A 27,686-nucleotide genomic window follows, 5' to 3' on the forward strand; every position below is an offset into this window, starting at 1 on the left:
GGATTTTGCCAGTCATTTCCGCCAATTCCATATAGTCCATCAACTTCATCTGCCATTATCCAACACTTCAGTGTTTTCAAGAAGCAGCCATTCTCTCTGCCAGCAAAAAGCAGCTGGTTCACAACAAAGTTTAAGGTCTAGCAGGGCAAGTCCACCTCCTTCGGGTTGAGGGATTCTCTCTGCTCTGACCACTCGGACCTTGTCCCAGTCAGCTGAGCAAGTTATGCAGAAGTATTTTCAGCAGAGTGAAGGTTAGGGGCTTAATGCAGGCCGAGCCAGAGATCTGCATCCTAAGCTGCTCATCTTGGCAGATCTTGCCATTGGTTTGCCTCCTTATTCAATTAAATCCTGCTGACCTAGTAATGCAAAGGGATGCAGCTGTGCCATTCTTGTCACATTTTACACCACTCAGGTTAAGTGGTATAAGCCTTATGATTACAGGGCTTTTTATTCACAGTTACTGTAGATACAGGGACGCGGGTGGCGCTGTGGGTAAAACCTCAGTGTCTAGGACTTGCCGATCGTATGGTCGGCAGTTCGAATCCCCGCGGCGGGGTGAGCTCCCGTCTTTTGGTCCCAGCTCCTGCCCACCTAGCAGTTCGAAAGCACTCTTAAGTGCAAGTAGATAAATAGGTACCGCTTTATAGCGGGAAGGTAAACGGAGTTTCCGTGTGCTGCGCTGGTGCTGGTTCGCCAGAGCAGCTTCGTCACGCTGGTCACATGACCCAGAAGTGTCTCCGGACAGCGCTGGCCCCCGGCCTCTTAAGTGAGATGGGCGCACAACCCTAAAGTCGGACATGACTGGGCCGTACGGGCAGGGGTACCTTTACCTTTAACTGTAGATACAGTTTTCTGGATAAGGGTGTCAGGGTTGGAATAGCTGCGGCTTTTTGATATATTCCCCTCAACTGCCAGCTCATGCTTTGAGATCAGTGGGGAGGTCCTCTTTGTAGTGCCACTGATGGGCGTAGTTCATGCAAAGTAGGGCTTTCTTGGTGGTGGTGCCCCACTGGGGAAGTTTGGTGGGACTCCCCCATTGACCAGGTTCCGTTGTTGATCGAAGATGCACTTGTTTGCCCTGGGACATAACTGGAAATAAGGAATTATTTAAAGTTCCAATATTATTGTCTGCTGCATTCGGATTTTTTGTTTTCGGCATTTTAATTATTGGTGGTTATTTTAATTATTGGTTGTTATGACTATGTGTGCTCCAAAGGGTGGAAAGATGGTTTACAAAAATAAACAATATTTTATGCATTGCAATAAATGAACGATAGACGCAAACACAAAAAACCCCCAAATGACACAACTATTTGCACTGTTCAAAATAATACACCACTTCACTCATGGGGGCGAAAAGGTGCGTCAGAAGTTGGCAACCTGTAGATCTTTTTATTTACTTTACTTACTTTATGATTGCATGGAATTGCCATGGCCTTTGGCTATTTATTTAATTTTTTAAAAAAATATTATTTATTTATTTATTTGCTTCCCGCCCATCACTGGGTAGGTTTACAGCATGGAAACTCAGTACAAAAACTGCTTTAAAAAATAACTTAAAAGCCAGAAAAATGACTCCAATTGTGGGACTCCAACTCCCATCAGCCCCAGCGCGGCATGACGGGAGTTGTAGTTCAGCAGAAAGAGAGGAAAACCCTCCAGGTTCGGGTCTAACTCGAAAGACGCCCTTGTCCCTCGCCCCGCCCCTTTCCCTGCAGCCGCCCGGGTCCTTCCTCCGCGCAGGCGCGTTACCCTTCCGTGTCGCCCTCAGCGCGCGCTTCCGCCCGGCTCGCCTCCCCTCCCTTTCCCCGGCCGGCGGCTTCCGCGGAGCATGCGCAGCTTGGCGGGGCTCCTGAGGAGGGAGGAGAGCGCGGGGGGTGGGGGAAATGGCGGCCGCGGTGCTGGCGGCGTCGGAGGGCGGCGGCGGCGCGGGCGGAGGAAGCAGCGGCTGCTCCGGCGGGGTCTCCGGGGCGCTCATGCCGGGGGGAGGAGGAGGAGCGGGCCTGGGCTCGGGGGGCGGCGGCGGCGCTGCTGCCTCTTCGGCGGGCCCGTCGTCGTGGACGCGCTCGTTGGAGCGGGCGCTGGAGGAGGCGGCGGCCAGCGGCGCCCTCAGCCTGAGCGGCAGGAAGCTGAGGGACTACCCGCGGGGCAGCGCCGCCAGCCACGACCTCAGCGACACCACGCAGGCCGGTGAGGAGAGGGGAAACGGGGGGGGGGGAGAGGGAGGGAGGGCTGCGCCCCAGAATATAGGGGAGGAGGAGCCCCCAAGCGCCTCTGGGGGCGGGAGGGGGGGCAAGGGGTGCTCCCCCCACACCTCAGTGTTTGGGGGGCAAGGGGTGCTCCCTCCACCCCTCAGTGTTTGGGGGGGCAAGGGGTGCTCCCCCCACCCCTCAGAGTTTGGGGGGCAAGGGGTGTTCCCTCCACCCCTCTGTGTTTGGGGGGCAAGGGGTGTTCCCTCCACCCCTCAGTGTTTGGGGGGGGCAAGGGGTGTTCCCTCCACCCCTCTGTGTTTGGGGGGCAAGGGGTGCTCCCTCCACCCCTCAGTGTTTGGGGGGGCAAGGGGTGTTCCCTCCACCCCTCTGTGTTTGGGGGGCAAGGGGTGTTCCCTCCACCCCTCAGTGTTTGGGGGGCAAGGGGTGTTCCCTCCACCCCTCAGTGTTTTGGGGGCCAGGGGTGTTCCCTCCACCCCTCTGTGTTTGGGGGGCAAGGGGTGCTCCCCCACCCCTCAGTGTTTGGGGGGCAAGGGGTGCTCCCCCCACCCCTCAGTGTTTGGGGGGCAAGGGGTGCTCCCCCCACCCCTCTGTGTTTTGGGGGCATGGGGTGCTCCCCCACCCCTCAGTGTTTGGGGGGCAAAGGGTGCTCCCTCCATTCCTCAGTGTTTGGGGGGGGCAAAGGGTGTTCCCTCCACCCCTCAGTGTTTGGAGGGGCAAGGGGTGCTCCCCCCACCCCTCAGTGTTTGGGGGGCAAAGGGTGCTCCCTCCATTCCTCAGTGTTTGGGGGGGCAAGGGGTGTTCCCTCCACCCCTCAGAGTTTGGGGGAGGGGTGCTCCCCCCACCCCTCAGTGTTTGGGGGGCAAGGGGTGCTCCCTCCACCCCTCAGTGTTTGGGGGGCAAGGGGTGCTCCCTCCACCCCTCAGTGTTTGGGGGGCAAGGGGTGCTCCCCCCACCCCTCAGTGTTTGGGGGGCAAGGAGTGTTCCCTCCACCCCTCAGTGTTTGGGGGGCAAAGGGTCTCCCCCACCCCTCTGTGTTTGGGGGGCAAGGGGTGCTCCCCCCACCCCTCAGTGTTTGGGGGGGCAAGGGGTGTTCCCTCCACCCCTCTGTGTTTGGGGGGCAAGCGGTGCTCCTCCACCCCTCAGTGTTTGGGGGGCAAGGGGTGCTCCCCACCCCCCTCAGTGTTTAGGGGGGGCAAGAGGGTCTCCTCCAGGGGCGCTGGCCCAAATGGCCCTCTTTGCGCCCCTACACCTATTTATTTTATTGGCTGGACTGCTTCGTTGGTCGCGTTCATAGCCCGCCTTTTAATCCGACGTTGGGCATACATGGTTTCCTCTCCCCGCCCTCCTCCTTCCACCTCCACAACGCCCCTGTGAGGTGGGCTAGGCTGAGAGAGGCAGTGGTTGCCTCCCCCCCCCCCCCGTGACACTCAGTGAGTTTCATGGCTGAGTGGGGGGACGGGACTCGAACCCAGGTCTTCGTCCCATGCGGCGTTGGCTATTCTGGATTTGGCTCCACCTGTTCTCTGGACCACAGATTAGGATCCGCCGTTACAAATATATCCCGTATTTTTCCTCCGTGGGTTTCATGATAGGTCAGTCGGGGGTGAGGGTCATTGGTTTGAGCCCCACGTTGGGCAAAAGATTCCTGCGTTGCAGGGGGCTGGACTAGATGATCCTCGGGACCCCTTCCAACTTTAGAAGTCTATGATTCTATGACTCAAGGGCAGTGTGTATTGTTTTCCCCCTCCCTGCCTCTTCAGTTAACCCCCACAACAACCCAGTGGGGTTGGGTTGGGCAGAGAGAGGCAGTGCCTGGCTGGCACCCAAGGCCACCCAGTGAACTTCATGGTCGAGTGGGGATTTGAACCCTGGTCTCTCCCAGGTCCTAGTCTGACACTCCTTAACTACTGCAACACACTGGCTCTCTCAGTTTTTCTATCCTTTCTTTCCAGTGTGATGCAGCAGCTAAAAAAGCTAATGCGATTCTAGGCTGCATCAACAGAAGCTACAGTGTCCAGATCAAGGCAAGTTGTAGTCCTTCTCTATTCAACCTCAGACCCCACCTGAAGTAACGTGTCCAGTTCTGGCCACCACAATTTAAGAAGGTTGTTGACAAGCTGCAACATGTGCAAAGGAAGGTGACCCAGATGATCAAGGGTCTGGAAACCAAGCCTTGTAAGAACAGTTAAGGGAGTTGAGTATGTTTAGCCTGAGGGAGAGTAGACAGAGAGGACATAGGATAGCCATCTTCAAGTATCAGAAGGGGTCACATGGAACATGGAGCAAAAACATGAGGAAGGACTTTCTGATGGTAAGAGCTGTTCGACAGTAGAATGGACTCTCTTAGAAGGTGCTGGGTTCTGTTTTCCTGGAGGTTTTTAAGCAGAGGGTGGGTGGTCATTTGCCAGGGATTATTTAGCGGTATTGTATGAGATTGAACTGGGGATGCGGGTGGTGCTGTGGGTAAAACCTCAGCGCCTAGGACTTGCCGATCGTATGGTCAGCGGTTCGAATCCCCGCGGCGGGGTGAGCTCCCGTCGTTCGGTCCCAACTCCTGCCCACCTAGCAGTTCAAAAGCACCCTTAAGTGCAAGTAGATAAATAGGTACCGATTTATAGCGGGAAGGTAAACGGCGTTTCCGTGTGCTGCGCTGGCTCACCAGAGCAGCTTCGTCACGCTTGCCACGTGACCCGGAAGTGTCTTCAGACAGCGCTGGCCCCCGGCCTCTTAAGCGAGATGGGCGCGCAACCCCAGAGTTGGTCACGACTGGCCCGTACGGGCAGGGGTACCTTTACCTTTACCTTTTATGAGGTTGGACAAGATGCCCCTTGAGGTCCTTTCCATCCTACAATTCTATGATTCCTCCTAGGAGCTCAGTGAGGTGTATAGAGTTCTCCCCTTCCCCATTTTATCCTCACAACAATCCTGTGAGGGGGGTCGGACTGAGAGTGACTGGCACCTAAGGTCACTCATTGAGCTTCATCCCTGAGTAGGAATTTGTACCCTGGCCTCCCAGGTCTTCATCCGACACCCTTAACCATGATGCCAGAAAGGCTGCTTTGTAACTCTAACCAGAGTGTGGGAGCAAGAGGAAGGCTGCCTTCCTTCCTTCCTAGTTGGGTTGTGTGTGTGTCTGTGCTGGTGAGCCCCAAGAGCCAAGGATGCTTCCCGGTGCTGGTCAAAATGCACAGCCATAACTGTAGGCCACCCTGGTAAGGCTGCTAGAACCCTATTTACTGGGGAGTATGCCCAATTGATCTCCCTGGGACTCACTTCTAAGTAAACATTGCCCTGCTATTCCACAAAAATTGTGTGGATTAGTGAATTGTTTCATGCCAGTTTGCATGAATTGGGATGCTTGCAAATAAATGCAATTACCAGTATTGGGGTTAATTTTAGATAGGTGTTGTCATGATTGCAGTCCTTAAAACACTTACTGGGGAGTAAGCCTCATTTGAAGTCAGTAGACTGATCTCTGAGTAAATATGCATAAGTTGTGGGCCGCTTATGTGTGGATTTTGTATCTGTAATACAAGCATTTGTATATTACAAACCACCTGCACTGGATGCCAAAGTGAGTTGAATGTATTATGTGGTGTTATTTATGAAATATTATACATCTGGGATCACAGAAAATGAGAAAATGATCCTGCAAAAGTAGAATGGGGGAAAATGTTTGTGTAGCTTAGATATTAGATTTATTAAAAACACTTAGAATCATAGAATTGTAGAGTTGGAAGGAACCCCAAGGGTCATCTAGTACAACCCCCTGCAATACCGGAATCTCAGCTAGATCATATATGACATGTGGCCATCCAACCTCTGCTTACAAACCTCCAAGGAAGGAGAGTCCACAACCTCCTGAAGGAGACCGTTCCACTGGCAAATAGCTTTTACTGTTGGAAAGTTTTTCCTGATGTTGGATCAGAATCTCCTTTCTGGTAACCTGAAGCCATTTGTTCGAATCCTACCCTCCAGCAGGGCAGGAAAAAACAAGCTTGTTCCTTCTTCCATGTGACAGCTATTGTAACCTGCCTTTCTCTTCAAAGGGACCCCCAAGATGGCAACATAGCACCATCAGTTTGGTTATACGTACAGAGAGAGAGAGGTGCAAAAGGCAGGTCCCTGCCCCAAGGAGCCTTACAATCTAAACTTGATCGAGGGGAGAAGGAGAGCTTTAGCTGACAAATGATATGAGCAGTTGCACACACGAAGGCTTTGATTCAGCTGAGGACTGTAAAGTTTCCTTCTTTTCTACCGTATGAGTGTGAAATGTGGTGTACAACTGTCACTCCCTCCTCCACAAATTGAAATGATTCAAAATAATTTTGAAAGCATAATGGGTGGTGGTGAATAATGGTCTTGATCCCTGGAGAATTAGGGAGTCCCCGAGGAATAGGAAAACCCCCACAGTGGAATAGTCCACCATCTGGAACGCTTCCCTCTTCTCCCCCTACCCCGACTTAAGAGGGTATTTCATGGGCCCCTGTAGACTGGGAGAACCTGCTGGAGAATAGATGGCAGCATTTCGAGGGTGGCATCTAGGGTGGGCACCGGTAGAGCTAAACCCAGGGATCTGTGAGGAATTGAAAAAGCAGGGCACTTTTTTATTGTGGGGTAGTGAAGACTTGGAGCCTGGGGACTGGGTAGGACCTCTTTCATTCTGCAAAAAATGCTGTCGCATGAATGTGTATTTGTTCGTTGTACGGTTGAAAATTCCACTCTAAATATGGGCTTGACGGCCTGGTAACTGCCAATTTCATAGTACGCTTACACAAGCAAATGGAGCCCAATTGTGGCAGCCTGTATTTAGGATGGGTAGAATAATTCAAAGTAGATTAAGTATTTACAGGTCTGTCTAAATGAGAACAAGCTGTCAAACTGGACTATGTGGGATAAACAGAATGCAGATGAACCCAGATGAATAGTCAAATAGCCAAGAAAGGTGGGGGGGAGGAATTCAGTGAATGGAAGTACAGTGTTTATTTTGTATCATTTGACATGTGACTATGTCTAGAAGTGTTTATTATAAATACAAATACTATGAGTCATCATTGTGAAACGTCTTAATCTCCATTGTTAGATGAATTCAGATGTTACCATCTGTGGCTGCAAACTTGATTCTGATACAACTTTTTGCAAAATTTGTGTGGTTTGAAACAGGTTTGCTGGCAGAAAAAGATTAAGTTGAAAGATTTCTGGATGTGAAACCTGTATTGCCTGGGTTCAAAAGTCTGCCTGTGGACCTGCAGAGTGATCTTGGGATGGGTCAGCATTAAGTTGTGAATAGTAGGGTGTAAGGTGTGAATAATAGGGTGTACAGACCAGATTTCCTCAGCTGGAATGCTGTAGTACATCTTTCCATGTTAAGAATACTGCAGACATTGTGAAGATAGTAGAACCAATCATATATTTGTTGTGGTATACTTGATTTTTAAGGGATTTTTAAAAACCTGGCTAAAAATAATATTTGAGAAATGTAATGCTGTTTTTAAAGTACTACAAATCATATTTCTTTGGATAAAAGCCAACAGTCCTGCTTTCCTCCCAAGTGCTCGGATACATTCTCAGTAATGCCATCAACCCTGTAAGTTGGGCTAGAAGTCTTATTCCCCTATTACTGATGAGGGGTGAAGCTGAGAGAGAGAGGCTTGCCTAAGGCCACCTAGTGAGTTGAGCTGGCTGAGCTGTGATTTGATCTGGGGACTTTCCGGTTCATAGCTCATGCTCTTAATGACTACCGCAGTTTCAAAATGGGAATATGGCACATGGCCTCAGAAGCTTAGAAACAAATTAAGTGAGCCTACAGCTCGAAGCCCTGAGCATACTTGCTTAAAAGTAAACTTGCTGTATTTAGGCTGGAGATGTAGATTGTCTGACTTATTCTGCTTTCTTAAGATGCTCGGCTATGGTTTAGCACTTGTGGTTCACAGCACAATGCAGTACCGTTTAAAATCCATTCCTGTCTGTTCTCATTCATAATCAATAATTGCTTACGTTTTTCCATTCTCCATGCTGTTTGGGACAGGCAATAATGTTACATACGCACCCCAATCCCTTCTCCATATTTAAAATGTCAGCTGTCATTAGTGCTGCCAATTGTGAAGTAAGGCTGGAAACAGCTTTTATTTAGCACCTTTGAGAAGATCGGTGGCATCTAGTCCTTTCACCAGCTTTTGCCCCTTACACTCTTCAGTTAGAAAACCAGAGCTGTGAAGTGCCACACAAAGTGATGCACAGGGCTGATAACATTGTATGTCAGATGCTTATACTGTATAGATCTGAAGTATAAAGCAGAATATTATTCTGCATGAAGAAAATTACTGTATTTTTCGCTCCATAAGACGGACTTTCCCCCTCCTAAAAAGTAAGGGGAAATGTGTGTGCGTCTCATGGAGCGAATGCAAGGGGGAGGCGGGCAGGAAAACCCCCCAAAAGCCGCACACAAGCTCCGCGCGGCTCTTGCGGGCTTTTCCCCAGGAGGGAGAAGGGACTGACGCGGCCAGTCAGTCCCTTCTCCCTCCTCGTAGAAAAGCCTGCAGGAACCGCGCGCTCCTTAAAGGGTGCGCGACTCCTGTGGGCTTCTGCGGGAGGTGGGGGGATTGCCATAGCCACGCACAGCCTCTCCCTGCCGGAGAGGTTGCGCGGGGCTAAAGAAGCCATAGCCATAGCCGCGGGCAGCCACTCCCTGCCGGAGATCTGCCGGCACACTGCTATGGCAGAAGCCAAGACAGCGAGTGGGATGGATCCCGCTATGGCTATAGCTATGGCTTCTTTAGCCCCGCACAGCCTCTCCCGGCTGCTTCGATGAAGGGGCGCTGGGCAGAGAGGGGGAGATTTTTTTTTTCTTGTTCTCCCCCTCTAAAACAAGGTGCCTCCTATGGTCGGGTGCGTCCTATAGAGCGAAAAGTACGGTAGCTGCTGGAGTAGGAATTGTTTGCTTACAAGATCTTGTTCCAACCTTTCTGTTTATGAGGGTTTTGCAATATTGGAGACTGCAATACATACATAAATAAATAAATGCTGACAGTGGGATAAAACTAAGGGGGCACATTTAATGAAATGAAACTTTCCTGAGCAGAAATATAAAATGTAAACAAGCTCTTAAGATGCAGTAAAATATAAGGAACAATAGTTAGGTGTGGCATCTGCTCCTTTTAAAAAGTTTATTTGGAGATAGAGTTGAGAGATGCTTAGTAAGATTTAAATGAATAAATAGATGGTCTGAATGTCATCAGACACTTACCTAAAACAACTGTTAATCTAATGCCTTTCCGTGCAAAAACGTCTCTTAATTCTATTCCCTGTCAGTTTACATTTAAGCCTCTTACCCTCATTTTTACTACTTCCTTGTCAATCCCTAGCCTCAATCTTTAAAAAGAAAGTTCCCAATGTAGATTGAAACCTTGTTGGTTCTGGATAGTACACCACATGCAGTAGCAGAAATGCAGGATTCAACATATTGTAGTGAATGAAGTGTTGCATAGTTGCCGCCATTGAATGAAGCCAGAATGCAGGCCTTACTTAAAACATGTATCTGCTTTGAAACCCTTTAGACAGCTCAAAGCAGTTAGACTGCGCTATAGATCATCTTTGTAAAATGGTTGTTCATGTGGCCACTTATGTGAAGGAAGAATTACCTTCAGGCAGAGAAGCTCTAAGAACATAAGAAGAGCCTTGCTGGATCAGCTCCAAGTCCCATCTTGTCCAGTACTTTATTCTAGGACCTGAGTGCAATAGAACTCTCCCCACCATTGTTCCCAACAACTGATGCTCCATGTCATACTGCATCTGGCAATGGAGGTAGAATATAGCCATTGTGGCCAGTCTAGTAGCCATTGATAGCCTTGTGCTCCATGAATTATCTAATCCCCCTTTAAAGCCACCCATACTGGGGGCCTTGACTGCCTCTTGTGGGAGTGAATCCCATAGTTTTAGCTATGCCCTGTGTGAAGAGGAACCTCTTTTTGTCTATCCTGAGTCTCCCAACATTTAGCTTCATTGGATGTCCCTGAGTTTTAGTTTTATGAGAGAGGGACAGACATTTTTCCCTGTCCACTTCCTCTGCGTTATGCATAATCTTGTACAACTCAGTCATGCCCCCTGCCTTACTTGCCCTTTCTTTTTAAACTAATACGCTCCAAATGTTGTAACATTTTCTCATAGGAGAGTTACTCTGTTTTCTGAACCTTTTCCAGCTCTGCAATGTCATTTTTGAAGAGAGGTGACCAAGGTGGTTTTCCTGGTCAGTCACAGCTGGTTCAGACTCCATATGTGAAATTAGGATTTCTAGCCCCAGTATGCTTGCCACTTTGGCTTTTTCTAGGCCACAAATGTCTAACAAATAGGTATGTGTGCTCTAATGAAATCTAGACATGTTATTCTAGTGGACTTGTTTGCAAGGTTATTGCTGGATAGTACATAGATCAAGCCCAGTAGGGCTGTTACAGTGTGAAGCTATTCATCTGCATTGCGAGTTAACAAATGGGGAACAAAGTATGTGGCATACATGGACCTTTCATGGAATCTATTGTTGTTTAGTCGTTTAGTCGTGTGCGACTCTTTGTGACCCCCTGGACCAGAGCACGCCAGGCACTCCTGTCTTCCACTGCCTCCCGCAGTTTGGTCAAACTCATGCTGGTACTTCGAGAACACTGTCCAACCATCTCGTCCTCTGTCGTCCCCTTCTCCTTGTGCACTCAATCTTTCCCAACATCAGGGTCTTTTCCAGGGAGTCTTCTCTTCTCATGAGGTGGCCAAAGTATTGGAGCCTCAGCTTCATGATGGCTGTTTATTGCTGCTGCCACTGTAAGATTGTAAAAGTGGATAGTACCAAGGTCCTGGAATGACCCTGTTCTACAGTTTTCCTGACTGAAAGAAAGCAGCTGTATGCACAGCTTTATTTTCTAAGCTTTTAATCATTGTTTATGATCATCTGGTTGTGATAAGATGGTATTTGCAGGGAAGCAGATTTTGGCTCAACATTAGGAGAAACATCCTAACGGCAAGAGCAGCTCAGTAAAGGAGCAGACTTCCTGCAGAGCTGGTGGGCTGTCCTCCCATTGCTCTGTCCCAGCTCCTGCCAACGTAGCAATTCAAAAGCATACCAGCGCAAGTAGATAAATAGGTACCACTGTGAAGGGAAGGTAAATGGCATTTCCGTGCGCTCTGGCACTCTTCACGGTGTCCCTTTGTGCCAGAAGTGGTTTAGTCATTCTGGCCACATGTCCCGGAAAAGCTGTCTGCAGACAAACGCCATCTCCCTTTGGCCTGAAATTAAGCAGAGATGAGCGCCTCACCCCATAGTCGAATTAGCTGCCCAGGGGTCCTTTACCATTCCTCTTTACCTTCTCCAGAGATATTAAAGCAGAGGCTGGATGGCATCTATCAGTTACGTTGTACTTTGTGCGGGAAGGTTGAACTAGGTGACCTCCAATGTCTCTTCCCCCTTGTAGGCTCTTTGCTGATTTCTCATATCAGGTTATTTGACTTCATTTTTCCCCACCCTCCAGTCACTGTCCTTTCAGCCTAACCTATTTTACAGGGTTATTGGGAGGATGAAATGAAGTGGGAAGAGCTACGGATGCTGCCTTGAGCTTGTTGGAGGAAAGTTGGATGATAAATATAGAAAATAAATAATCTTAGTAATGTTTTAAAAGTAAAAAGATCTTAGTTCATCAGACCCATGTGTTCAGTGTTGTTCTCTGTATTTCCAAGGCAAATATAGCCTTCACTGACCCATGGATGAGTGGATTCAAAACAAGGTTGTGTTAACCTGTGTATTGCAGGTTCAGGGAGTCAAGACCCTGTGCTGCCTTACCATAAGATAAATTAAACTGAGGTTACACTCCTTTTACCACTTGGTTACCAATAGTAAGCTTGATTGTTTTCAAAATATGTCATAACATAGCCCTGTCAGGTTAAATACTTAACAATTGAGGATATCCTTTTTTGTCTCAGCAGCTGTTGTGTCATAGATAGCTTAACCTTTCTTATCCTAACCATGCAGATGAAAATAAGAAGACTATGGTGTCATTATTAGAATAAAATCAAGATATAAAACGACAAAATACCTAATAAAAATAAAAAGAACAACCCAATAGCCCCCTCCTCCCCCGCAAAAAAAACCAAAAACACAACACATTTTAAAAAGGCATAGGATGTAAATTGGATCAACCAAAGGTCTGGTTTTTAAAAAAAGAATGTTTTGCTTGGCACCTTTTTTTGTTGTTGTTGTTTAGTCGTTTAGTCGTGTCCAACTCTTCGTGACCCCATGGACCAGAGCACGCCAGGCACCTCTGTCCTCCACTACCTCCCGCAGTTTGGTCAAACTCATGCTGGTAACCTCAAAAACACTATCCAACCATCTCGTCCTCTGTCGCCCCCTTCTCCTTGTGCCCTCCATCTTTCCCAGCATCAGTGTCTTCTCCAGGGAGTCTTCTCTTCTCATGAGGTGGCCAAAGTACTGGAGCCTCAGCTTCACGATCTGTCCTTCCAGTGAAGTTTGCTTGGCACCTAAAGGTGTATAATGAAGGTCCCAGGCAAACTTCCCTGGGGAGAGCATTCCACAAATGGGAAGTCACTGCAGAGAAGGCCTGTTCTTGTGTTGCCACCCTCTGGACCTCAGAAGATGATATCAGGTTCCGGTTAGGCTCATATGGAAAGAGGCGGTTCTGGTGGAACTGTGTCTTCCATCATGATTTACTAGAAATGTCCCTGTTTTCATACATCGCAGGTTGATAACTTGGCAGGTATTTGTTCCACATCCAACTTCTTTACCCTTCATACTGGCTCTGAAATTGATCTTCATATCAAACAAGCCTACTCTCTTTGGGGAATGTTTCTAGCCTTTATTTTATTTTTAGAATCACCTATACCTTGCTTTGGAAGAGCTCTTAAGTCATAACACATAAAATAATATAAAACGATTGTAAAACATACATCAATAAAAAAATTCCTTCCAGTAGCACCTTAAAGACCAACTAAGTTAGTTCTTAGTATGAGCTTTCGTGTGCATGCACACTTCTTCAGATACCGAAAGCTCATACCAAGAACTAACTTAGCACACGAAAGCTCATACCAAGAACTAACTTAGTTGGTCTTTAAGGTGCTACTGGAAGGAATTTTTTTTGTTTTGACTATGGCAGACCAACACGGCTACCTATCTGTATACATCAATAAAGTCAGCCAGAATTTTAAATCAAGCTTGTGCAACAAAATTACATTTCTGGGTATAAAGTTTTTAACAGGCATTTAAAACAGTATAGCAACAAGAAGCAATTCTGAGAGAACACTTCTCATAGGCAAATGATAGAAAGCATCTGTATAAAATCCTCATTGCAGCTGGTTAGAATGATAAACAATAGTCCATTTGTTCTCTATTGTCTTCATTGAGGCTCATTGTACTTTTAGTTTGTGGGAATACTAGCTGTCACCCAGTTCCCATCCATTCTAATTGTTCAAGAATTGAACAACATATTGGAGGCAGGAAAAGTTTGGCTTATTTAAAATATTTATATTCTGCTTAACAGTCTCCAAGGGAGCTTACAGTAAAAGAGAATTTAACACATGCTAGGATATTTTTATTTTAAAGTAAAAAGGCTAAGGTAATTGAAAAATATATTGTGTTCCAACTGCTGCTTTTAAAGCGTTTACAGTGAGACATGGGGGAAATAGCCATGATCTGCATTTCTAGGCTTAATGTAATATTTTCTGCTTTGATTAAATCACACTTTGCTGTTTAATTCCAAATTGGCAAACTATGGTATGCAAACCTCAGTTTGATCCTAGTTTAGAGGACTCACTCAAACTACAGTTTGGTAATTTGGCGGCAAATTGTGTCTTCATCAAACCAGGAAATATTCTGTTAACCCCAAGTGCAAGAGCACAGAACTTACTCCCTGTTCTCCAAGTCATGGCTTGGAAGATTGAAGAACTTGCCAACTTGTTTATGACTGAGCAATGATTTGAACACAGTGTTTTTAGTGAGAGAAAACTTTAATCACCTGAGTTGTGATAGCAAGAGGCAAACAGAAATAAAGAGAACTAGTAGCAAAGTCAGCTACTATACATGTTGGCACATATTTACATGGCTGCTCAGCCCATCTTCTGAAAGAGGTAGGCTTAACTAATCAAATCGGTTTGTAATCCACGATAAATCTCTGCATGGAGTTGATTGACTCTTTATGAATTCTTGTTCATTAATTGTCCCAGAATAAAAAGCAGAGGGCTGTGATGATTACTTCAAATAGTTCTTTACTTAGTTTTTGAATGGTTAAAATGGTAGTAAAATGTTTCAGGTTGTGTTACAGGCTAGATGACCCTTGACTAATAATAATAATAATAATAATAATAATAATAATTTATTTATATCCCTCCCTCCCCAGCCAAAGCCAGGCTTAGAGCGGCTAACAACAGTAAAATAATACAGCATTCTAAAGTTTTAAAACAATAGCTGGGTATCAGTATTTTCATGTTTGCTCACTGGTAGGTTGTGGGATTTCCAAGTAATAAAATACTGAAAACTGGTTCTCTTTTTTTTTTCTGCTTGTGAAAGGGTACTTTTTGTCTGAAGTCACATGCATGACTTTTAAGATATCATTTGGTGTTGTCTTTTTAGAGAGGTGGTGGTGCTTTCATATCTTTAAGAACTAGAGCACTGAAGATGTGTTTAGCCTGTTCCTCAGTAGACGTTTTTTAAATTGGGCAGAATCTGCACAGATGGTTAAAGGGTGAGGAGGAAGGGCAGCAGTAGCTAAAGCTGTAATCAATTTAGTAATAGAAGGTTGGACAAAGTGGATTTGGAAAAGAGATTTGGAAAAGCAAAGGTTTTGGCATATGGCGGGCTGCATTTTAAGCATTGTAATCAGCATTATTTCACACCAAAGTAGGACACCCTGTTCAGAACTTTGAAGCCACATTTTATGTGGTCTCTAGTGTCTTTGTGATCCCTTTGAAGAAATGCAGTGCAATAGACAGGGCAGCCATGTGTAGTCAACAAAAAAGTGGGTCTGACAACTCTAAATAAATTGAAAGAGGTTCCTGAATCCTGCAGGAGTTTTCGAAGTGGGTGAACAATTGCCCTGTTCTTATGGAGACCATTTGATGGGAATGTCATAATGAGCTCATTTGATCTCTACTACAATTTTGCAGCCTTATTATCACAATTTTCATATATTAATGCATGATGTAAGATCGTTTAAGGTATTTTTATTTGAATGAAAAGACAGTCACTGCTTTCAAACTTCAAGTGACTGCACCAGGTAAAGTGGGAGCAGGGCATTGTCAAAAAATTATGTAACTTGGTTCATTAAGAAAATTCCGTTGCTGTTCTGCAGTTTATCTGTTAAAGTTTTTTAGACAACAGGTATCTTAAGTCAGCAAACAATTTTGAAAATCTGATTGAGCCTTGATTGTGTGTGATGGTCAGAAGCTGAAGCTAAGTAGGCCTGGGTCTGGTCTGGTCTGAGATAAGAAAGGCGAGGTATAAATGTAAGAAAAATGAATGGTTCTAACTGAGAGAAGCCAGCGAGCCAACAAACCAAGACTAATCCTTTCTACTTGGCTTTTTTTTATTTTAGTGGGATGCTACTGTCGGTGACAGTATAGCACTATTAAGACTATTATGATTGTTGAGATTTAAAACCAAGAAATAGGTCTATGGTAGCATTAACAATGAAAACTGTATAATCATTAATATGCTTAATGATTATATTTTATGCCCATGGAGCCTAGTTGGCGATCTAGTGATGTGTCCATTGAAGTATTTTATTACGAAGTATTTTCAAGTTATGGCAGAGAGGCAAATAAAAGCATGGGGAACTGCTAGAAAGAGACTCATTTTGTAGAAAAGTATCCTTAGAAGGGGACGTGGGTGGCGCTGTGGGTTAAACCACAGAGCCTAGGACTTGCTGATCAGAAGGTCGGCGGTTCGAATCCCCGCGACGGAGTGAGCTCCCGTTGCTCAGTCCCTGCTCCTGCCAACCTAGCAGTTCGAAAGCACGTCAAAGTGCAAGTAGATAAATAGGAACCGCTCCGGCGGGAAGGTAAACGGTGTTTCCGTGCGCTGCTCTGATTCACCAGAAGCAGCTTAGTCATGCTGGCCACATGACCCGGAAGCTGTCTGAGGACAAACACCGGCTCCCTCAGCCCATAGAGCGAGATGAGCGCCGCAACCCCAGAGTCGGTCACAATTGGACCTAATGGTCAGGGGTACCTTTACCTTTACCTTATCCTTAGAAGTTTCAGCCATGCTGTCTCCTCCCTCTCTAATTTTGCAGCCTTAGAGGTAGGCCATGTCTTCAGTAATTCTTTAGTGGTTTGTTCTTGCAAACTATAGTTTTGAAGGCGCATTAATTTAACCTCTGTTTTCTGCAAGAGCTTCAATAATATAATCTATCATGGGACTAGGTTAAAGTGTGATCTTAACCCAATGATGTTAATCCCACATCAGTTTAACATCCGGAGTTGTTCTTGTAAGTGTTGTGAGCATTTTTGGAAGCCTTCAGTTACAACTTTTTTCTCTTCAGCTCCTTCAGTTTGGGATTCCTGATCTAAATAACAACTTTCACCTGTAGGGTGTGTGTGTGTGTGTGTGTGTGTGTGTTGTCTTTTCTCTCTCATGGGTATATAATGCATGCTCTGTATGAGTGAGAGACTTAGTCTCAGCACCAGTTGTTAGGGCATCTTGGATAGAAATACTTTTGACTCAAATTCTCAGATGAGGTAGTAAAGCTGTACCTGAACCATACCACTTCTAGTTACATGAGTCCCAACTGGAATCTCAGTTCTCCTCCATACTCCCCATCCCACACACATAGAAAACTGGCTAAATCAGAACACTTGTCTCTGAAGCACCTGATTTTGCTTTACATACAAGGAATCTCTTCTTTGAACGAGCTTTCAGGCATGTGAGCTCTCACCTGCAGTCTCAGGGTTTTATGGTGTTACTGATTTAGTATACAAATCAAGTTGAAGCAAGCCTTTCCACTCCACTGTTCAAGGAGAGAAGGGACTCTTTGGCCTTGAGGAGGCATGCAGGATGCAGCAGAGAATCTTAACTGAGGCCATAATACATCCTGCTGCCATGATGTCATGCAGCACAAACAGAGTTTAGGATGAAAGTGGGCAAATGGAATAGCTCACTTACCTTAACCAAAGACACTGGTCTTCTGATGGAGGCAGAGAGTGATGACATTGTACATCTTAGCCTGGTGTGGCCTGTCATTTAAGCAAGGTGGAGCCATTTGCTTCAGGTGCCTGGTCCGATCCCTGCTCCCACATTGCCTTGCTGCCAATCCCGCCAGGGCCTTGCCCGCACCGCCAACACAGCCACTGCTGCTGCATTGTGGCAATAGTGCTGGTGTAGTGGCAGGTGAGGGTACAGTTGTGGTGATGGGGCAGGCAGCAGTACGGGGGCATGGTGGGGACCTAGATTTGCGGGGGGGTGCATAGAGGGGGTATTTTGGCTGCAGCGGCAAATGTCTTGGGCCAACCCTCATCTTAGGCATATATTTTTGTGATGTAATTATTATTATTTGTTAAATTTGTATACAATATACAAGGCACAAAATAGATAATAAAAATAATCAAAGCACAAAACACATAAGAAAAATAATCAAAACATAAAAATTAATCAATACAATTAACAATACAAATGTATACACACTAATAAACAATACACTCCCCAACAAGTGCTCCTAAACAATACTCCAGCTCACAAATACAAAAATCCAAATTGACATATATCATTTAACAATACTTTAAAACAACCCCAGCCTCCAGATAAAACAGCACCCACCAAAGTTAAAACCCCATCTCTGTTAAAACAGTAATTTTCACACAAGGGGGCTGTCCCACGCCCTCGTTCCACCCCCAAAGTGCTGCTACCAAAGGGATGACACCTCTTAACTATCTGTCCAATTTAAAAAGAAGTCTACTGAGGCTAAACACATCTTCAGGCAGTGATCTAGCTCTTAAATATATGAAAGCATCACCGCCTCTCTTAAAAGACAACACTAAATGATATCTTTTCTCTTCTTAAAAGTCTAAACAGCAGTAAAGTTAGCTCAGCGTCTGTCTCTTGATAGTTTGATTACAAAGTGAATTTTAGCAACTATTACATAGCATTGTAGTTTGGGAAACTTGTCTGCAGCAGTAATAAAACATCTCTTAATCAGATTGAGAAAAGATAAAAATATTCAAATACATAACAGCTGCTTAAAATTTAAAGGAACTCTGCAAACTATTGTCACCTCTGCCAGAATAATAAAATTGCTGTAACTTCCTCATTTCCCACATACTATTCCTTCGCAGTCACAACTAAATCAGATTATTTCCATTTCTGGTGCTTTCTCACACCCCCACCTTCTTAAAGGTGTTTTTGTGCTGCTGCTACTACTTTTCCTGTTTCTTGATACATTCTTCCGTTTGGGTGTTGATAGGTACATCCTGCTTCCTGTTTGCTGATGCTCTGACAACTGGCCCATGTGTTAAATGTTCAAGAGCGAGAAGGGCCTACAGTCTCTATTTTGCTTTTGAAACAGAAGCTTCTTTAGATTTGTCATCTTCAGTTTCTGCAGTTAGAGAAAGATTAATGTAATTAACGGCTTATCAAGAGGATATCCAATTATTTTGGGTTCATGTGTCCTGCAGTTTTCCTCACCATATGGTAAAATATAGTGGGTCTGGACCAAGAGTGTTTGAAGACCCCCTTCTCCCAAATTGACCAGCCTTTTCATTCAGATATTTGTTGGACTGTTTCCTTTCTGGGGTACCCCCATCTCAGAGCAAAGAAACATGGTCTTCACAGAGGTCTACCTAGTGCAGGGGTCTGCAACCTTTAAGACAAAAAGAGCCACTTGGACCCGTTTCCGAAGAAAAAAAAACTGGGAGCCGCAAAACCATTGCGACATTTAAAACAAATATAACACTGCATATATTGTTTCTTACCTTAATGCTATATATACAGGATTGTAACGCACGCACCGCCCCCATGCGACGTCACAGCCAGTACAGCGCCCGCCACAGTGGGGAGTGTCGGGGCGCACAATGCGCCTCCTCCCCTCGCTAGTATCCGCCCCAGAGCCGCGGCAAAGGTGTAAAAGAGGCACATGCGGCTCCGGAGCCGCGGGTTGCAGACCCCTGACCCTAGTGCCTTCTTTACATTCAGGCACCAGGCAAGACCTTTATATTTCCTTTTACCAGTTTGTTCTGCTCTAGTTGATGAGCTGTTTTGAGCATGTTTTGTGGAAAAGTGGGTTGTAAATAAATAATGCTTGACTACTTTTTGCTAGTTTCTCACATATATAAATATAATAATAGCTGTGTCACCTTAATGTACAGTGTGACCTAGCTTTGGATAAACAGATTAAAAGCTGACTAATGTTTGGGTGAGATGACAGCCAAAGTGTTGCAAGACACGGCCTTTGTGAAATTAGGTGCTGCGACTTGTGTTCTTCACTGCTGCTATGAGCACAAGACTGTAAGAAAGTGAGAGTATGTATTTTCAGTTAGGGAAGAAATTATATATGCACATTTTATTGTAGGTCACTTGCAATTCTAGAATAGATTTAGGAATGAAGTAGAGGTTTCTTGATTCAAAGTGCTGCCTTCTCTACTACCAAAACCATTTTTGTTTATAAGTAAAAAAAAAATTGATGTAACTACTTTCAAGCTTAAGCTAATGTTGCTTGCATGACTTGCAAGAGATGAAAAGCAGCAGAGACAAAAATGTGACGCCTGTTTTCGGCTTTTGGGAAGAGGGCTGTTTTATCCAAGAAAATTTGCTTCTTTTTCTTGTGCTCGTCTTTGTTGCTGAGATTAATTTCCCAAATAAGTCTTGCCACTTGGCTCTTCTGAGTGAACAGTTCTTTTAAACAGCTATCTGCTGTGCTTATCACACAGACACAAAAATCTGGTTCTGACTAATCCCAGCTCGGATTATGACTTTCTCCCTGTCGGGCACCACCAGCCTCAAAGTCAGTGGGATGCAGTGTTCATCACTTCCTGTTCAACAGATGTTTCAAAAGGCTTCTGTGCTGTTTTCAAAAAGTTGCTTCCAACCTGCAGATGATTGCAGTAAAAGGAAGGGGGAAGAGAGTGCAGTGTTTGCACAGAAACATTTCAGTTGAAGTTCCTTATACAAAAAAGTTGTCCAGCAGATGGTTACACCTCTGTTTGTTTTGCAGCTTGGTCAAGTACTTGTTTTGGTACTCGGGCCTCCCTTTGGCACACAGTATATGTGGCTGCAAACTTGTTTCTGGGCTGTACCTTCTCAGTCTTCAGGTGTGAGTTTATATGATTCATTGCAACTATGTAGAAAATCAGGGTGTAAGGGAGAAACTGCTGAGCCTAGTCTCCCTAATATGCTGATTTTTTTAAATGATTTTTTGTTGTGCAGAGAAGCATTGTGAGCCCTTGCTGGCAGTTTGCAGTGATGTCTGCTTTATTATTTTATTCTGCTGTAAGGCTAGATTTAAATTGGCCCTCTGGTTTTGATACATGCTGCGTGAATTGTGGTGGTGATACTAACAAAGAAAGCTTAGGTAGGTAGTTGTGTTGGTCTGACGCAGTCGAAATAAATAAAAAAATTGTCCGGTAGCACCTTAGAGACCAACTAAGTTTGTTCTGGATATAAGCTTTCGTGTGCATGCACACTTCTTCAGATACCTTCAGAAAGCTCAGCCACCCTTGTGTTCTTACCTAGCCAATCATCAGATTTTTCTAAGCAGAGACGAGGCTGGTGGGAACTTCCCCAAACTTGCTGTGACTTCCAAGGGCAAAGTCACTCACATCTGGGCTGATCTTGATACAACAACTGGTGCTCGTCTTATAGAGAAGGTGTCTAGTTCACAGATGATTTTCGGTGTGTGCTTACATTAGTTCCTTTATATCTGACCTGGTTGTGTCGTGACTCTTTCGTTTTCTCTTTAGGAGCTAAAGCAGCCTCCCTTGTCAACTCACACACCTGTCAGGCTAATAATACTTTTTATGGGTCTGAGAGCAGCTTCCTTTAACTGTTCTGAGCTTAATTTCTATCCACATGGAGCTTCCCACTGTGCAGGATGTGTGCAAAAGAAAGGAGAGATTTCTTCATAACAAAACTATCCCTCCCCCCAATGCCACATCAGTGAAAATGGGCACATGATCCGTTTTGTTGGTGTTATAAACTATAATGTATTTTTAAAACATAAATGTGTTAGTTGGAAACTTGGCACCCCCAATTTCACATATGTGCCATGATATGATGGGGAAGCATCAGGTGGAGAGATAATAGGCCTCAGAGCTTGACTGCGATGGTGACATAAACAATATATTCTTATGTAGTTGCACATCTGATCATAAAGTTGAAAAAGTAGTGTTTTGTTTACAGATTTGCATTTTTTAAAGGGGGGAACCATCAATAAAGTACACTTAATACGATTTGAATGTTATGGTCAAATATACTCAAAGCTTTAGTTGGAAATAATTTTATTGGAATATTTGTAAAATATGACAATTTATAGGATGCACTTCTTTTGTATTATTTACATTTTAAGGGGAGAAAGGAAGGTACAGTACTCACTTTTGCAAGCTCCAGTGAACTATGCATTAAGCATGTGAACATTTCCTAGGTTTAGTTTATCTGAAATGGAACTAATTACAACGTTGAAACTGCTGGATTTGACTAGAAATGTGAAGACCTGGAGGGGAATGGAAAAGTGGGAGCGGGGTACAGACTTACACACCTCTGGATTTGACTGGTATTATATCCATTCATTATGTTGTTGATTAATTTTATGAAACAACATATTTTTAGGAATAGTTATTTGTGTGTGCACGCCCCCCCCCCCCCAAATACAGAGCATCAGAAAAAATTCCAGTATGAAAACTTTTTTATTGCACATTACTGTGTTGGGAAAGGTTCATGTAGGGTTCCTGTCTAATCAGAAAGATGAATTTAGTGGGGAGGTTTCTAGTTTCTTTCCAGACCTTCCACTAGATGACCCAAAATACTTGGGATTCTGGTTTACCAGTAATTTAAGACTCATAACAGTTTATACCGAATGGATTTTTATTTATAGATGATTAAGATTAATGTCAAAACATTACTTGCATACAGCTGTTTTTTAGGCACTGGAAAATGTTTGTCTCAGTTGTAGCATTTGAAAAGCAGATACAGTTTTGAATCAAGCCAAGATACTTGTAGCTAGCCATCCTCCTTTAGTTCCAGCTTAAATTTACCCTGTATTCTTCACTATGAAGGTGACCTTTTTGACTTGCTGTGTCTAAATTTAAACTTTGGGGAAACTATCTAGTACTTTATTCTTTGGATGGTCTCTTAGACGTGGTTTTCTGAAAGCTTGCGCTGCATTGTTAATTCATGTCTCAACATTGATTTATCTTGTACTGAACCAGTAAGCTGGCACCAGTCCAGTTTTTTTGGTAGAAGCCTACTAATTGTCGTATCAGAAATTGAACATGGGAGGGAGGGAGGGTTGACTTTAATGAAATCTATTTGTTAAGAATGATATCAGCAAGAAGGATGGAGTTCTTAAAAGAACATTAGACTTCAGTCCACCAATGCTTCTTTTCAATGGATACTGTTCTCTTAAAGACATTACGTAGGGTCTGCAGTGCAGCAAGGCAATTTGATGACCTTGCTGTGTCACCATATATTGCTGTATAGAACCATTGTATAATGTTAGGCAATAAAATTCCAGTGTCATCTGCAGCCTGTCTGATCATTTACAGTTTTATGCATCTACATGTTTGAGGAAATGTAGGACTATAAAGCAAGTTTCTTTAGTTTTTGATACCTGAAGCATACTCTTTTTTTAAATGGTGGTCGTGTCTAGATTAAATTTGGAGGCACGCTCAGCTCCCCAGCACAATAGGCAAGGCATCACCCTTGCAGCTGTGGGATAGCACAGTTGATTTCCTTCCATAGCTCAGGGATGGGATCCTGTTTTGAGGGTAAAAGCAATGCTTCTTGGATTCCTGCTTACCTGTCAACTGTATCGTGGACTGCATCAGAGACTTCTAGTGCATCCTTACTCCTTGCATTGGGATAGTGTTAATTCTTATGTTTTGATGGGGAAAGCTGGAAACTGAACACGGCTAATTTGTTTAAAGCATAGTTTTGCTTCGTTTTTAAAGACACACTTAAAGTAAAGGTAAAGGGACCCCTGACCATTAGGTCCAGTCGTGACCGACTCTGGGGTTGCGGCGCTCATCTCGCTTTATTGGCCAAGGGAGCCGGCGTACAACTTCTGGGTCATGTGGCCAGCATGACTAAGCCACTTCTGGCGAACCAGAGCAGTGCACGGAAACGCCGTTTACCTTCCCGGTGGAGCGGTACCCATTTATCTACTTGCACTTTGGTGTGCTTTCGAACTGGTAGGTTGACAGGAGCAGGGACAGAGCAATGGAAGCTCACCCCGTCGCGGGGATTCGAACCGCCGACCTTCCGACCGGCAAGCCCTAGGCTCTGTGGTTTAACCCACAGCACCACCCGCATCCCAAAGGCACACTTAAGCCCCACTAAAAAGCACACAATTGTGCCCCTGCACTCAGAAGCCACTGCACAGGTCAGTCCTCCTGTAAAGTAACAACGCTGGCAGAGTGCTATGAAAGATTTTGTTTGGGCTGCTCCCATTGTAACTTCTTAGCCACAACACACACAACATTTTTCCAGCTATAATTATATGTTTCTAGATAGTTCAAGTTGCTCCTCAAACCTAGATACATGTTATTTAGCATTACCGAATGACTGTGTTCTTATCTTTCAAGGTGATTGCAAGGGCAAATCAATACATACTCTGCATTTTGCATTCTAAATTATGATATATGTGCAGATGTATATATTTGCTTCCTTGGAATTAAATATAGTTTTAATTAAATATAGTTTTAAGTAGACATGAAATGTGTGTGTGTGTGTGTGTGTGTGTGTGTGTGTGTGTGTGTGAAGATGCACTCTTCAGGATGGAAAGGGAATTGAATGATGGGGTAGTAACCAAAAGGTTAATAAAATGGGGAAATGATTTTAAATGAGGTTGTGATTCTTTAAATAAAGAGATTTGCGGGTGAGGTTGTGCTTGAGTGTAAGAAGGGGGTTGCCTGGGAGAGGGCATTCTCTGTGGCAGCCCCTAAGTCATGGAACTGCTGCCCCACAGAGGTATACCTGGCACCTTCATTATAGTGTTCCCATCATATGCTGAAGACACACTTCCTTTACCCTGCCATTTGCCACCGGAGATGCATATTTTTAGAACCTGTCCTATTCTTGTGATGTAATTTGCTTTAAACTTTTTAATAGGCTGTACCCGCCCTGGGACCTTATGGTGTAGGATGGGTAAGAAATTATCTCTCTCAAAGCAGGTGGAAATAATACTGGGACTGAATATTAACAAGTTCCTGAATACATGCAAACCATCCATGACATACATTCAATTTTCACCAAAAAAAAGCCATGATTTATCATCCTGGGAGTAAACCACAGTTAGCCTCAGACTCATACACTCTTCTTTCCTCCAGTGCAGCTTTTGTTTCCATTGTTTTTATTAACCACAGTTCAGTGTTGCATCTGAACCCTAAACAGTGGCTTGTTTTAACTATGTTTGATTGAACAAGTCACCTTTGTGACCCATGAGAAAGCTTCTGATCTTGCAGCTGTGCCCACAAAGCAGTGAGGAGTCTGAAACGAGTTCCTTTCATAATGAACCATAGTCTGTTGTGACATTTGGACTGGCCCAATATAAGGCAGTACAGGGAGGAGGAAGGCAGCCAAAACAATGGCCAGCTGACATGGGGTCCTGTTGCCCCTGCATTACCCAGACCGATTCTTCATTTTGAATTGGCAGTGGCAGCAACAGCACACCTTCAAACCAGGCAGCCATTGCTTCTGGCTGCCTTCCCCCTTCCTCTTGCTGCTCTACCTGCCAGCACCTTACCTGGGTCAACTTTTCATCCTAATTGACTGCAGCTGCTGCAGCAGTAGCTCCCCAGGCTAGCCAGGTAGGAGGAAGGCAGCCAATCGTGGTGCCGGCCATGGCAACTAGATCCTAGGGGCCGAGGAGTCATAGCAGCAGGGCAGGGGCTGGGGGCCTGCTGCAGCCTGTTCTGGCTCACTTGGCCTGCCCATCCACCACCTCTTGTCATGCTGCAGATCACGGTGCCTTCTGTCTAACCATGTGGATTTCAGCATCATGACATTTAGTGAAAATGTATATACAGTATATATGTGGTCACATCTGCAATTGGTGGCTTGTATTCTGTCTAGAGGGATGCGGGTGGCGCTGTGAGTTAAACCACAGAGCCTAGGACTTGCCGATCAGAAGGTCGGCGGTTCAAATCCCCATGACGGGGTGAGCTCCCGTTGCTCGGTCCCAGCTCCTGCCAACCTAGCAGTTTGAAAGCACGTCCAAGTGCAAGTAGATAAATAGGTACCGCTCTGGCAGGAAGGTAAACGGCGTTTCCGTGCGCTGCTCCGGTTTGCCAGAAGCGGCTTAGTCATGCTGGCCTCGTGACCCGGGAAGCTGTACGCCAGCTCCCTCGGCCAATAAAGCGAGATGAGCGCTGCAACCCCAGAGTCGGTCACGACTGGACCTAATGGTTCGGGGTCCCTTTACCTTTACCTTTTATTCTGTCTGTATAGAATTGCCCTCTTCAACATGTGAACAGACCTTCAACTTAGAGATGTTTAATGTATTGAAGAGACGCTCATTAAACTGCTATACTTCATGAGTAGCGGCTAAGAATATGTCAAAAGTCTATGAGTTTTTTGGTTAGCTGGCTAAGGCTCTTGGCTCTTCCCCTGCCGTTCCTGTTGCTACTGTGAATAACTCATGCATCTTTGCTAATGAGCCCTCACATTTATCCATGTGTAACATTGGCTGCCATATGACACAGCTCACATGGAAATGCCATATTAATTTCATATGACTGGTTTTTAACAGTGCACACGTACAGTCATGAGCAAAGCGGAAGATGATATGGTAATCAGGACTGGATTGCTAGCAGTTACTGGAAGCAGCAGAAATTTGGTGCAGCTGACGTCTCAAGGGTTATCATTGGTTGGACATAACCTACCCAACAATTTGATTATTAAATACTTCCCTGCATGTTTACATAGATACCCTGAACTTCCTCTCTTAGAATCTTTGTTCTCTGAGAAGTTTGCCTCATTCATTTATGAATACAGTTGATCTCATGAGTCACTTCTAAGTAGATTGGACATAGCAGTGGGTGATTCAGGTCCATCCATATGCTTAAAAAAATCCTGTTGCACTTGCACACACATTGAGGTCCTGGGTTATTTTCATGGTGTAACAATTCCTTTTCTGTAGAATTCTTAGCAGTAGCAGAGACTGACTTTAAGCCTGTTCCCTAAAATCATGAGCGCACTCAGTTTTACCAAATCTTGTAAGCCAGCTGAGACGTCTAATTCACTCCTCGGCATAACTGTCTCGCAACATTTATTTATTTAGTTCAGCTTATTTTAGCCAGCTTGGCTCAGTACTTTCCCCTTGCTTGAAAAAGAAACTTACTTAAGCTGTTGGCGGGGAGCCTGCACTAAAGGGGGAAAATGAAGGATGATTCAACTGTTGTTGGGAGAGGGGTTTGCTGGAATTTTGCAAAGAACGGGCGGGAGAGAGAGAATCCTGGAAAGTACTAGGACCCAAGACCAGTTCTAGTATAGACCACACAGGCTTTCTTTCCTGTAACTATTTCTCTTGTGGCATTTATGTGTTTTTTGGGTGGGGGTAGTTCCATGAAGCGACGCGGGTGGCGCTGTGGGTTAAAGCCTCAGCGCCTAGGACTTGCCAATCGAAAGGTCGGCGGTTCAAATCCCTGCGGCGGGGTGCGCTCCTGTCGTTCGGTCCCAGCGCCTGCCAACCTAGCAGTTCGAAAGCACCTTCGGGTGCAAGTAGATAAATAGGGACCGCTTACCGGCGGGAAGGTAAACGGCGTTTCCGTGTGCGGCTCTGGCTCGCCAGATGCAGCTTGTCACGCTGGCCACGTGACCCGGAAGTGTCTGCGGACAGTGCTGGCTCCCGGCCTATAGAGTGAGATGAGCGCACAACCCTAGAGTCTGGCAAGACTGGCCCGTACGGGCAGGGGTACCTTTACCTTTACCCTTTTAGTTCCATGAAAATATCAACTTACAGGCTCATTTCTCATTTGCATATATAGTCAACATGTTCCTCATCATTTAAAAGATAATTTCCCAAAGTTTCATTATCTGGGAACAGTTTTCCAAAATGGCATTTTACATATGAGTAAAATAAATGTGGATCTCTCTCATAGACTCATAGTCTCATAGAATTGTCGAGCTGGCAGTGAATTGTCAGATGTTATATTGATCATGTTACATTGGTCACAGATCATTTGCCAGAAAACCTTTTCTCCACCATTTCTAATAAACACTACTGTTTGATATTTACCCATGAAACATTTGGTTTTTATGTATTTTGCTGCAGATTGATTTTAGAA

General features: G+C 45.0%; 1 protein-coding gene across 9 annotated transcripts in view; it reads left to right on the forward strand.

The window, feature by feature from the left end:
• The first annotated feature begins 1,869 nt into the window (after positions 1-1,869).
• The window catches only part of LRCH3 (leucine rich repeats and calponin homology domain containing 3), a 99,648-nt gene continuing 73,831 nt past the window's right edge, over positions 1,870-27,686 (forward strand). For all 9 annotated transcript variants that reach the window (XM_028731919.2, XM_077929626.1, XM_077929627.1 and 6 more), the window contains exon 1: positions 1,870-2,190. In XM_028731919.2, coding sequence (XP_028587752.2) covers positions 1,887-2,190 — 304 coding nt within the window. In that variant the 5' untranslated portion in view covers positions 1,870-1,886. The remainder of the gene's footprint in view (positions 2,191-27,686) is intronic.

Source organism: Podarcis muralis, chromosome 6 (genome assembly GCF_964188315.1).
Source record: "Podarcis muralis chromosome 6, rPodMur119.hap1.1, whole genome shotgun sequence".
In the NCBI taxonomy this organism is placed as follows: Eukaryota; Metazoa; Chordata; class Lepidosauria; order Squamata; family Lacertidae; genus Podarcis; species Podarcis muralis.